Source organism: Pleurodeles waltl, chromosome 3_1 (genome assembly GCF_031143425.1).
Source record: "Pleurodeles waltl isolate 20211129_DDA chromosome 3_1, aPleWal1.hap1.20221129, whole genome shotgun sequence".
Taxonomy (NCBI): domain Eukaryota; kingdom Metazoa; phylum Chordata; class Amphibia; order Caudata; family Salamandridae; genus Pleurodeles; species Pleurodeles waltl.
In genome coordinates, this window is record NC_090440.1 from 441,846,826 (window position 1) to 441,859,537 (window position 12,712).

The 12,712-nt window shown below is 43.5% G+C and overlaps 1 protein-coding gene across 2 annotated transcripts in view; it reads right to left on the bottom strand.

Moving 5' to 3' along the window:
* Positions 1-9,790: 9,790 nt before the first annotated feature.
* The window catches only part of MRPS11 (mitochondrial ribosomal protein S11), a 157,901-nt gene continuing 154,979 nt past the window's right edge, over positions 9,791-12,712 (bottom strand). For both annotated transcript variants that reach the window (XM_069222724.1, XM_069222722.1), the window contains one exon: positions 9,791-9,969. In XM_069222724.1, the coding sequence (XP_069078825.1) occupies positions 9,862-9,969 (108 nt within the window). In that variant the 3' untranslated portion in view covers positions 9,791-9,861. The remainder of the gene's footprint in view (positions 9,970-12,712) is intronic.

Sequence of the window (12,712 nt, forward strand, 5' to 3'; positions counted from 1 at the left end):
TTCTTATGGGTAACACGAGCTCTATGTTTGTAAAAAAACAAAACACAAAAGCACAATAGGAATTTGTAATATCCAGTGCTTTAAATGGGCCGGTACTCACCGGTACTGAGTACCGGCACTTCTTATTTTTTTCACTCTGAGTACCGGCACTTCTCTGCTGCCAAGGAGAGTACCGGTACTCATGAAGGGTAGGCTCAGTAGCTGCTAGTGCTGGTGAGCACTGGGCTCTCAGAGTTGAACCCGCCTCTGACAGCAAAGGTGCTTCTGTCGCCCTAAACTGAGCCCCGCTGAGCTATTCAACGGGGATTATGTGCCTAATGTCTGGGTATTTACGATCACGCTGTGTTTGTCAGAACAGGGTCCATTCAGGCCCTGTGCTGTCAATCATATTTACACACTCGTGTGCTTTTGTGTAAACACAGGAATTGAGGCAGCCCCACAGTGACAACTAAGAAAGCCATGGGAGGAAAGTTTAAAATGGCTTTGATCCCACCTGAGTCTCTTGAACGAGGGTCTGCTTATGTATGTGTGTTTGCCTGCTGGTATGTGTGTGTCTTTGTGTGAGAGAAAAGCGAATGAAAGAGAGAGAATCAGGGCACTTTAAGGAGGACTGTGTGGAATGCTTTGGGTGTGCGCCTCTGCTTGTTTCTTTCTGTGTGTGCACGTTCAAGAATATATAGTATTGTGCAAAACGACAGCAAATATGTTTGCCAGTAAGATAAATAGCGTTGTGTTTTGCTTACATTTCGTTTAACGAGTTAACTTGTTTTGTTTGTTCAAACACATTTCTCATGGGCCTTGGCATGTGCTGCAACTGGTATATAAGTCAAAGTATCCCATGTCTTGCTCTTAGCCCCGCCCCTAGCCCCACCCACCACACTACTAGTATATGTTAATGAGTACCTGCACTTATTTTTTCCCATTTAAAGCACTGGTAATATCCTAAGGAAAACTCACACGCACTGTACTATACATTTGACAATGTAGTACTGTTTGTCAGTTCTGTAACACAATCGTAAGAGGGAAATGATTTCAACATTCGAGAAATTGAAAAATTTAAATACGTCATAAACTGTGTAGACAATGTAGACTATCATTCACATTGCAGTATATTGGTTGAAGAAATATCTGAATATCTGAAGTAATGTAAATTAGCTCATGACGGAAGGCTGGGCACTTTTGAAATCCTACTTCACCAAATCCACAAATAATTAGTCCTTAAAAATGCATGACTTGAAGAAAATTAAGGTGAATAATACATAGGAAACAACGTTCACTTTTTAAAAGCAATGCAGACCTACTTGCTTTGCCAACGTTCTGTTTCATTTTTTATTTGCCGTTCAGAGATGGTCGATGCCTACCTTGTTATAAATAGATAAATAAAATGTGCTTGAAAATGTGTATTAAGAAAGGAGTGGCCTGGAAGCATAGTGGGTGGGTGTCAGTGGGTGTTAGACCTGACATCATTTGTATGGTCTTCCTCCAAACTTATTGGCTTCACCTTCCTGTTTTCTTAATTCATTTTTTGTTGGAATTAGACCTAGTGCTTGTGCTCACTCCCTTAAGCAAGGTAAAATGGGCTCCATCTGACTGGCACATTTAGTTTACTTCTAAGTCCCTAGTAATGTGGTACTACATGTACCCAGGGCCTGTAAATTAAATGCTACTAGTGGGATTGCAGCAATTATTGTGGCATCCACCAAAGTAGCATTTATGTCTCAGGTCTGCCACAGCAACCTGTAGTGCAGATTTAAATTGCCAAAATTAACTTTTTCCCATCCTCAATTTTCCTTTTTAATACATATGTCACCCCCAAAGTATGCTCTAATGGCCCATGGGGCCGGGTGTTTTGTATTTACGAAGTAGGACATGTGGTTTTATGTTTCACATATCTTGGTAGTGAAAAACTCTTAACTTTGTTTTTCACTACTGTAAGGCCTACCTCTTCCATTGGAAAGCTTTGGGTTACCTTATTAAATGTGAAAAGTGCTAACTTTTGACTGAGGGCAGGTAGAAATATGTTTGGACTCAAATGAATTGTAATTTGCAATCCTCCTTAATGGTAAAGTCGAAGATTGAGGGACATGTTTAGAATGTTTAGGTATACAGAACAGAACAGTGATAGATACAATGCATGAATTAACCCCTTCTGTGCCCAAGACGTAATGGTTACGTCCTGAGGCACAGTGCCTGTGTGCCCAGGATGTAACCATTACTTCCTGGGCACAGAGCCCAGAGGGAGCGCTAGCGCTCCCTCTGTGGGGTTCCCCCCCACCCCCCAAGGCAGGGATGGATGGGAAGCCCTTCCCCTTCCACCCCGAACCCCCACCCCCCCTTGTGACATCAGCGATTGTCACAAAGGCCTCCTCCCATTGCGCTGGAAGCTCAGCTTCCAGCGTGATCGGAAGAGAAATGCAAAGCCCTGGGGGGCAGATCAGCCTATTTTAATTAGGCCGAGGGGGGCAGAAACCACTAGACACCGGGGATTTTTTTGTTGTTGTTGTTGTTTTACAGATGGGGAGCGACCCATTAGGCAAGGGTCGCTCCCCTGGGGGGCAAATTGTATTTAGACCATTTCTGCCCCCCTTGGGGGCAAATCGGCCGATTTTAGGTCAATCTGCAGAAACAACTAGGCACCAGAGATCTTTTTTTTAAGCGCCAATGTCACGGAGGGGGAGCGACCCCGTAGGCATGGGTCGCTCCCCAAGGGGGTTTGGGGGACGGGGGCAAATTTATTTTAGGCCATTTCTGCCCCCCCGGGGCAGATCGGCCTATTGTTATTAGGCCGATCTGCCCCCAGGGGGGGCAGAAACCGCTAGGCGCCAGGGGTAATTTTTTTTTTTTTTTTTGAGATGGGGAGCGACCCATTAGGCAAGGGTCGCTCCCCTGGGGGACAAATTGTATTTAGACCATTTCTGCCCCCATTGGGGGTACATCGGCCGATTTTAGGTCAATCTGCCCCCAAGGGGGGCAGAAACAACTAGGCACCGGGGATCTTTTTTTGTTTTGCGCCAATGTCACGGGGGGGGGAGCGACCCCATAGGCAAGGGTCGCTCCCTGGAGGGTTTGGGGGGGGGGGGCAAATGTATTTTAGGCCATTTCTACCCCCCTGGGGCCGGCTGAGCTAGAGGCCAAAATCCACAGGTAGGCACTTTGCAAAAAACACCTCTGTTTTCTGTGATAAAATGTGATGTGTCCACGTTGAGTTTGGGCTATTTCCTTTCGTGGTCGCTAGGCCTACCCACACAAGTGAGGTACCATTTTTATTGGGAGACTTGGGGGAACGCTGGGTGGAAGGAAATTTGTGGCTCCTCTCAGATTCCAGAACTTTCTGTCACCGAAATGAGAGGAAAAAGTGTTTTATTTGCCACATTTTGAGGTTTGCAAAGGATTCTGGGTAACAGAACCTGGTCAGAGCCCCACAAGTCACCCCATCTTGGATTCCCCTAGGTGTCTAGTTTTAAAAAATGCGCTGGTTTGCTAGGTTTCCCCAGGTGCCGGCTGAGCTAGAGGCCAAAATCCACAAGTAGGGACTTTGTAAAAAAACACCTCTGTTTTCTGTGAAAAAATGTGATGTGTCCACGTTGTGTTTTGGGCCTTTTTCGTTCGTGGGAGCTAGGCCTACCCACACCAGTGAGGTACCATTTTTATCGGGAGACTTGGGGTAACGCTGGGTGGAAGGAAATTTGTGGCTCCTCTCAGATTCCAGAACTTTCTGTCACCGAAATGAGAGGAAAGTGTTTTTTTGGTCAAATTTTGAGGTTTGCAAAGAATTCTGGGTAACAGAACCTGGTCAGAGCCCCACAAGTTACCCCATCTTGGATTCCCCTAGGTGTCTAGTTTTCAAAAATGCGCTGGTTTGCTAGGTTTCCAGCTAGAGGACAAAATCCACAGGCAGGCACTGCAAAAAACACCTCTGTTTTCTGTGAAAAAATGTGATGTGTCCACATTGTGTTTTGAGCCATTTCCTTTCGTGGGCGCTAGGCCCTACCCAAACAAGTGAGGTACCATTTTTATCGGGAGACTTGGGGGAACACAGAATAGCAAACAAGTTTTATTGCCCCTTGTCTTTCTCTACATTTTTTCTTCCTTCCATATGTAAGGCAGTGTGTAAAAAAGATGTGTATTTGAGAAATGCCCTGTCATTCACATGCTAGTATGGGCAGCCCGGAATTCAGAGATGTGCAAATAACCACTGCTTCACAACACTTTATCTTGTGGCAATTTTGGAAATACAAAGGTTTTCTTGATACCTATTTTTCACTTTTTATATTTCAGCAAATGAATTGCTGTATACCCGGTATAGAATAAAAACCCATTGCAAGGTGCAGCTCATTTATTGGCTCTGGGTACCTAGCGTTCTTGATGCATCTACAAGCCCTATATATCCCCGAAACCAGACGAGTCCAGCTGACGTAACGGTATATTGCTTTTAAAAAATCTGACATCGCAGGAAAAAGTTACAGAGTAAAACGTGGATAAAAATGGCTGGTTTTTTCACCTCAATTTCAATATTTGTTTATTTCAGCTGGTATTTTCTGGAGGAAACACTTGTAGGATGTACACAAATGACCCCTTGCTGAATTCAGAATTTTGTCTACTTATCAGAAATGTTTAGCTTTCTGAGATCCAGCATTGGTTTCTCACCCATTTTGGTCACTAACTGGAAGGAGGCTGAAAGCACAAAAAATAGTAAAATGTCAAAATTGTAATGAAAAATTGGGTTGTCCAATTCAAGTCTGCCTGTTCCTGAAAGCTGGGAAGATGGTGACCTTGCCACGCAAACCCTTTGTTGATGCCATTTTCAGGGGAAAAAACACGAGCTGCTTTCCGCAGCCCTTTTTTCCCATTTTTAAAAAAAACAAAAACTTTTCACTGTATTTTGGCTAATTTCTTGGTCTCCTTCAGGGGAACCCACAAAGTCTGTGTACCTCTAGAATCCCTAGGATGTTGGAAAAAAAGGACGCAAATTTGGCGTGGGTAGCTTATGTGAACAAAAAGTTATGAGGGCCTAAGCGCAAACTGCCCCAAATAGCCAAAAAAAGGCTCGGCACAGGAGGGGGGAAAAGGCCTGGCAGCGAAGGGGTTAATGTCAGCCGCTGGTAATCACTCGGGCTGCATCCTAATCCTTCATTATTTTGCAGACCATGCCTCCTCAGTTGGGACCCAGGTATATGCAAATTTGTCTAGACTCTGCTCCAATAGAAACAGTTCAGCCCAAACTGTCAAGCCAGTTCCTCCCTGAACCAGAAAACCAACAACCCAGGACTGGTTTTGCTCTAGGTATAGGCTCATCAGCTGGGTACAGCTTAGTTCCAGTGAGTGATACGGTGTGCATGGGACCCATGTCTGGGCATATCAGTCCAACTTAGGGTGACATATTAAGTATATAAAGCAGTGATGGATGGAATGATTGAATTAATCTCAGCCACTGGTAATCACTCAGGCTGCATCCCACTAGGTCCAAAGTGAGGTAGCATAGTGGGGAAAAAAACAATGGATTAGGATGCGGCCCCCAGCGATTGCCAGCAGTTCAGATTTTTTCAAGAATCCCATCCATTACCTTGTTTTTACTTTTAGAAAGTTAGCATTTTCTTGCCCTAACCAGCTGCTCCCAGTGACCTGGGTCACATAACTGTGAATGGCTCTGCGGTTGGGATTTGTGTACTCCTGCCAGACAGTGAGACAAAGAGGGCTACGGGTAGGCAGGATGGGACTTCCTGCCTAAATAGCTAGGGGCCGAGCTGTCCCCTGTCCCACTTACACTTCAAAGGGCTTGTCTTCAGCACACACAAAGGAACCTGACAATAGTCTTTTGTCACCCCAAACTTCTTGGAACTTTGGCAGGGGAAGGGAAGACTTTTCCAGAACCAGATGTTGTGGTAGCCCAGGATGCCCCCCTCCCCCCATTTCAGATGCTGGCACTAGGCTTACATATGTGACCCTAAGAAGAACTCTTCAGAACACTCCTAGACCTGTGGATGACTTCAGTAGGACTGACTGGACCCAAAGGGGACTGCCTGTTGCATGAAGACCTGCCCTGCTGCTTGAAGGCCTGCATTGCAGCTTGACAGAGCATTATACCATCTCTTTGAACCCAGGACCAGCAGATGTGACTCCAGGGGCTAGCTGGCTGGCCTCCTGCGCGAGCTACAGAGAAATAACATGCTCCAGAGACCTTAAACTGTGCACCTGACCTCCGCTGGTGTGAGTCTTAAGCCTCCAAGTGGTGCACCCATGTCCAGGACCTTTGGAAGTGGTGTTAGAAGGGCTGCTCCTGCCTACCCCTAAAACCTGGAACTTTGAAGATGTTTTGCCAAAATGTGCCCTGAGAACTGACAAAAGACTGGGGAGACTGGGAAAACAGTGCATCGTCAGTCAGCCTTCCTTTGCAGTAACTACCGCTATGATCATCAATTGCAGGAGCAAATCCTGTACAGTGGACCTCTCTGTGAAAGTATCTGGCCTCATGGAGCCCTTGTAGGCTACACCCTGCAGCTTCGTCCTGCTGGATATTTTTGACTTCTAAAAAAGTGTGTCAGAAGGTAAAAATCTTCACCTCGACTCTGTCCTGCGGTTCTCCGAGGATGGAGCCTCCTCCTTGGATACAGTCTACTGTCTAGCCCTATTGAACTCTACCTTCACAGGAACTTTTCTTCAAAATTTCTTCAAAGTCCGAATGTAAGCTGAGAACAGGTCCAATCCACCTTGTGTATACGAGCCGTGCTGCATTGCAGACGGCCTTAACTGTTGACTCTGACCTTGTCTCAGACGACCATATACCTGTGGTTGGTGCTTTACTCTTTTAGGAGCTATTTTTCACTAGAAACTAAAAATTCATAACCCTGGACTTAATTTGTTCTCATGTCATTTTATTCATGAAAAATTACTCTATTTTTCTAAATTGGTTTGGAATTTGGTGAGGAATTGGGTTGTTGGTTGAGAGAGTATAAGCTCTTCTCAAGCAACAGCCACAATCCTTGTTAACTTTAACCACAAAAAGTCACTAATTTAATCTGTGCTTAACCCTCTGGTAGTTTGGCACAATCAAGCTTAACTTAGAAGCAATGTGTAAAGTATCTATGCCAAACTTAAAGAGTAATAAACTGAAAACACAAGACAGGAAAAATCAAATACTAATTTAGAAAAACATAGTAAAATGTAACAAATTCTTTGCCACCAAAATGACAAAAACCCAATCAGTAGCCAGAGTTATGATTTTTTAAAGGTTTTAGAGCAATATAGCGCCTAAAAGATGAAAGCGTCAACCACAGACATCTAATTGTGCGAGACCGGGGCAAAATCAAAAGTTATGGCCAACCACGATGGAGCATGGTTCGAATACAAGAAGTGGCTTGTGCCTGGTCTCTCCTTACCTTCAGACTTAGACGAAGTTTCAAAGAACAATGTCTGAGAAGGTAAAGTTCAGTGGGGTAAGGCAGCCGGCGGTGTTCGAGGAGGAAGAGTCTTTGTCTGGGAGCTGCTGGATAAGGTTGAAGTGAAGATTTTTTCAATCAAAATTAGTCTAATATTTTGAAAGACAAAGATCTCCACAGGGAAGAAGCTGCAGGCTGTAGCCAACGAGTGCTCTGTGAGGCCCGATACCCCTTCCGCGAGGAGCTCCTGAACAAAATTTGCTGCTGTGGGCAAGAACCGAGCGGGAACTAAGGCGAAGTCAGGCTGACCATCATTACACCTTGGGTGGATCAATGAGTAGGTAGGTCCCAGACTCCTCTTGGTTCTCAGAGCCCTTCTGGCTGAAAATGACTTAAGTCCAAAGTTTTGCATTTTGGCTGGTTGGATACCTTTAGCACCAATTCCAAGGGTACAGGGCTGGGTAGCACCACTATGAGGGTCAGAAAGCACTTCAGACTGGCTCAAGGTGCACTTTATAAGTTGTTGGAGATTTTTGTGTCCCTGTAACTGTGAACAGGAGGCCAGCAAACTCGTCCTTCGAGTCACTCTTGTGGTCCGTGGTCCATGCCAGAAAGCAGGTCTCAAGCATCAGGTCAGTCCTTTGAGGTCACAGAGCAGACTTCACGCAGCAGAGCAGTCCTCTTGGAGCATCAAAGTAGTTCTCTCAAGTATACAGCAGGCCTTGGACAGCATGGCAGACTGCAGAGTCATCTGCAGGCCCAGAAGAGAACTGAAGAGTGGGTCTGAGGCCCCTATTTTTATACCTGGTGCCATCACTAAAGTGGTAAAAACTTCTTGAGGTTCTCCTCCCTTACAGAAGATCCTAGAATTTCGTGCCACCATACCCAGGATCCATTGGGATTGGGGTCACAAAAGATTGGAATGAAGTTATCTGTGTGTGTACTGAGAGAGCTTCTTTGAAATGAGAGTGGGGCTGTGCACAGCTTCTCCCCACCAATTCTCGTTTGGCTGTTCGAAACTGCAGACAGGCTGCAATGGCCAGCCTGAGACATGGGTTAATGGACTACCTGGGTGGTTAGCACAATGAGCGCTCCAGGGCCCACTAGAAGCATTTAATTTACTTGCCCTGGGTATATGGTATATCACTTTACGAGGGACTTGTATGTAAATTAAATGTGCCAATCATCTGTAAGCCACATTTATCACACCTTACGAAGTGAGCACCAGCAATTTAGTAGTGGTAATAAGCACAGACTTCTAAGGCCAACAAAAACTAATTCAGCAAAGTAAAAGGGAAGAAGGCAAAAAGGTTGGAGGAAGACCAACCTAAGGCGGACATGTATAATAGGACTTTTCTTGTGTTGTGTTTTCACTTTAGTACTGCTTGTGTGATGCATAAATACTTTATATGTTGCCTCCAAGTTAAGCTTGAGAACTTTTGTGTCTTGCTACCATAGGGGTAAGCACAGTTTAAGCTAGTGATTTTTGCCTGAAAACGATTTTGGTTGTTGCTTGAGTAGAGTTTTCAACCCTGAAAACGAGTTTGGTTGTTGCTTGAGTAGAGTTTTCAACCCCTCAACCAATAACCTAATTTGAGTCTGCCCAATGAGTAAATAAATATATTTTTTTAAAGGTGTGGAGGTTAAAACAATTCTCCCGGGCAGCAGCGGAACTCAAGCAATAGAGGCAGCAGGGTGGAGTTAAATTTAACGAAAAGCAGCAGGAAAGCTATAGAATAGTTGTGGTGGAGACGTGAGCAACAAGGAGAGTGGGGAGATGTTGAGGGGGGAAAAGCAGCACAAGAAAGATCAAGAAAACAAGTATGCTCATATGAAGCAGTAGATGTACACGTCATCCAATCAGAACACAGTAAACAAATATTCCAGAGGCTGGACAAGAAATATGGAGGAAATCCATCAAATAAGAAGCAAGACAATTAGAGAGGCAATCAATAGGAAAGCCATCAAATCAAGAGCAAATGGCTGACCCACAGCCCATTCATTATATGTATATATATTTCAATATGAAGTCTAAAAAAAACTCTATCTTTGTGAAAAATAAGCTTTGTAAATGTAATGCTAAAATGTAGAAAACAACTACACTGCAACACTGTAAAGAAATAAGACTTGTTTAAAAGAGGGATTGGCAAATAATTTTGTAGTACTATTTTTAATGTGGGTAATTACGTCATAACAATAAAAAGAAAAATATTTATGTAGCATATCAGAAATGAAAACACCTTAAATCAATCGCAGTATTGTTCTTTGAATAAATAAGGTATGAAAGCAAAAATATTTTCTTATGTAAAAGGAGGTAACATTAATTTGCTTCTCTTTTGTCCTTGCCTTGTGTCGTTTACGTGAGACTGAATTTGTTCTACCACTTGCTTTGCTAAATGAAAAAGTCATCCAAATACTTTTAGGTTTTTTATTAAGAAACCAAAGACTTATGTTGAGGCAATACTTGGATAAATTTAGTTTCTTTCTACATCCTCCGGGCTTTCCGTGGCCGGCATCCATTGTGTGGAATCGGAGTATTGTCAGTGATAGAGACGACTTCCAATCCTCCCATTGTCAAGCCCTTGATGGCAGCCTAAAAGAGCAGCAGAAAAAACATGTTTACATTTTAAGCATTCAGTCAACAGAGCAAATTATGTATCATACAAGAAAAGCACACTTTTCCACATGTTACCAAACATAAAGGCGAATAAAATATGACTATTATACACTACCCCTCTCCTCGCCTTTAAGTAAGGTTGAAGGGGGAAGAGGTGGGGTCAAAACACGTACCCTCAACCTTTGAACAGCAAGGGAGAGGGTTTAAACCAAGTCACTTCAGCCCGAACCAAGGGGGAGTGGTGGAATTGAAATACCAAACGATCCTCCTCCAATTAGGGAAAGGCTGCCATTGTACAAGAAGGGGGAGGATATACAAAATAACTCAATTTTCTTAAGGCAAAGTGACGTGGAAGGCCTCAAGCCCCTGAGTGCCCCTCAACTATACCTCTCGGTAGGAAAGTGTGGTTAACAAATCAACACATGCTATGTTTTTTTCTGTTGCCAAATGGTCACTGGTACCCAAGCACGTTTGATTTTACACATCTCAAAAGATTATCATATGTTCACATACAGTATAACACTCCATCAAACTACTGGGTACTTTAAGACAGATGTGCACATACTGAGACATTCAAAAGCGTAATGAAGCACACAAATATTATTCATATATTCCCCTGCACACCGCAGACACCCATACATGTACAAACAAAACAAAACAAAAAATTTCAGATATTGATCCAACATCACTGCCATTCACATCCCCTCAAACCGCCACAAACATTCAGCTACCCACCCAGGACCTGATATCGTGAAGGTATGACCTTACATTGTGAATGTATGTATTTTTTTTTAGGTTTTGTCTTGTAGCCATTATTGACTGCCCTTTTCATGTTGAAGTAAATACAAAAAAAACGTTAAGGGATTTCATGCTAATGCTTTGAATTCTTAAAGCATCCGAAATTTGCCAGTTATGGTGGGCAGTTGTACAGAAACTTAGTAATTTTAGGCCTGGTTAAATTTCCCTGGTCCCTAGATTAAAATGAATAGTATTTTATTTGACTTCATCCACCTGCAAAGAGAGGCTTGGCCATACAGCAGCAGATGTATTAATATCGTCAAAACAGAGTGGGGATGGGATAGGAGGGCATCTTTGATTCACAAGAACTGGATTGCTTCTAAACATGTAGTGATTTATCCTGGGAGTGAAGAGGTGCATTCTCAGTTTTTGTGCTAGATATTATAAGCAATTCCAATGTGTATTCTTCTAAACCTCAACCCGGTGCAGAACTTCTGGTGGGAGCATATTGACTTCCACACAACTGCAGTTTACAAACTGATACAATATCAACAATGAACAATTTTTAGACCATATTGCATATTCTGGTGATTGAAAGAAACTAGCATTATGTGGTGAATAAACTATTTTAATGACCGTTTCTGGTAAAGTGGATACTCTGGAGCAACAGCTTACGCATTATTCCATGTTTCATATAATAAAGTGGATACATTTTCACTTTTGGCAGTTAAATATAATAGAAGAAATACTTAATGTAGGACGAAGAAGTATTTAAAGCTACGTAGATTTGCCTTTTTATTAAGGCTTCACCCTACCAATTCATCTATTTAGTCGAAGTATTTTGGAATATCATGAACCATAATATTGGTGCAGTAAAAACAGCATACATTCAACTTCCTTACAGGTAGGCATAAGTATGCATAATGAAGCCACGTGACTGAAGCAGGTGGACTGATGATTGTTCACAATAGTATTTGGTCAAAGAGGTGGGAAAGAAACCAACGAATCAATCAATCAGTAGATTTGTAGAGCGCTATTTGTCACCAATGAGCGTATTCAGTCTCTGGCAGGGTCCAGTTGATTAGCTGAATAACCATGTCTTCAGGGACTTTCGGAACTCTGAAAGAGATGGGGAGGTCTGTAGATGAAAGGGAAGCTCATTTCAAATCTTCATTGTTAGGTAGGAGAAGGAGCAACCTTCGCTATGTCGGATATGAGGAATGAGGGTTAGAGAAAGGGACGCGGAACAAAGGTGTCTGATGGAAGTTCAGGCAGTGGTCAAGTACATGGGTCTGCAGTTTTGTAGAGCCTTGTATGCAAGGGTCAGGAGCTTGAAATTGCATTTCTTCTGTACAGAGAGACAGTGGAGTTCCCTGAGGTAGGGTGTGATGTGGGTACTGGTTGCAGCGTTCTATATGGCCTGTCGTCGTCAGAGGTGGGCTGTCGTTCCTGCGTAGATATCACTGCTGAAGTCTAGTCAGATGGAGATGACAGCCTGCATGATGGTGCGTCTGGAGCTTTGGGGTAGCCATTTTAAATATCTTATGAAGCATAAGAAGGATAAATAAGCAGGGGAAGAGGAGTTGGCCTGAGTCGTCATGGTTAGTTTGTTGTGTAGAATGATACCTAGGTTTCTAGTGTGGTCAGTCAGGGTAAAATTAGGCCTGACTTCTGAGGGCCATTAGGATGAATCCCATGGGGAACCTTTGTTTCTGAAAATCAGTACCTCTGTCTTGCCCGTGTTGAGCTTCTGGCAGTTGTCCCTCATCCAGTGGGTGACTTCTGTCATGCAGTTTTGGAAGTTGACCTTGATGTTTGTGGTGTGTTCGGAGAGGGAGGAGATGAGTTGTGTGTCATTGTCACAGGATATGATGTTGCGTGCGTGGGTTTTGGCGATGCTGGGTTAGTGGTGTCATATGTGTTGAAGAGGGAAGGGCTAAGCACAGAATTTTTTTTTTGCAAATTTTTTTCATTACACACG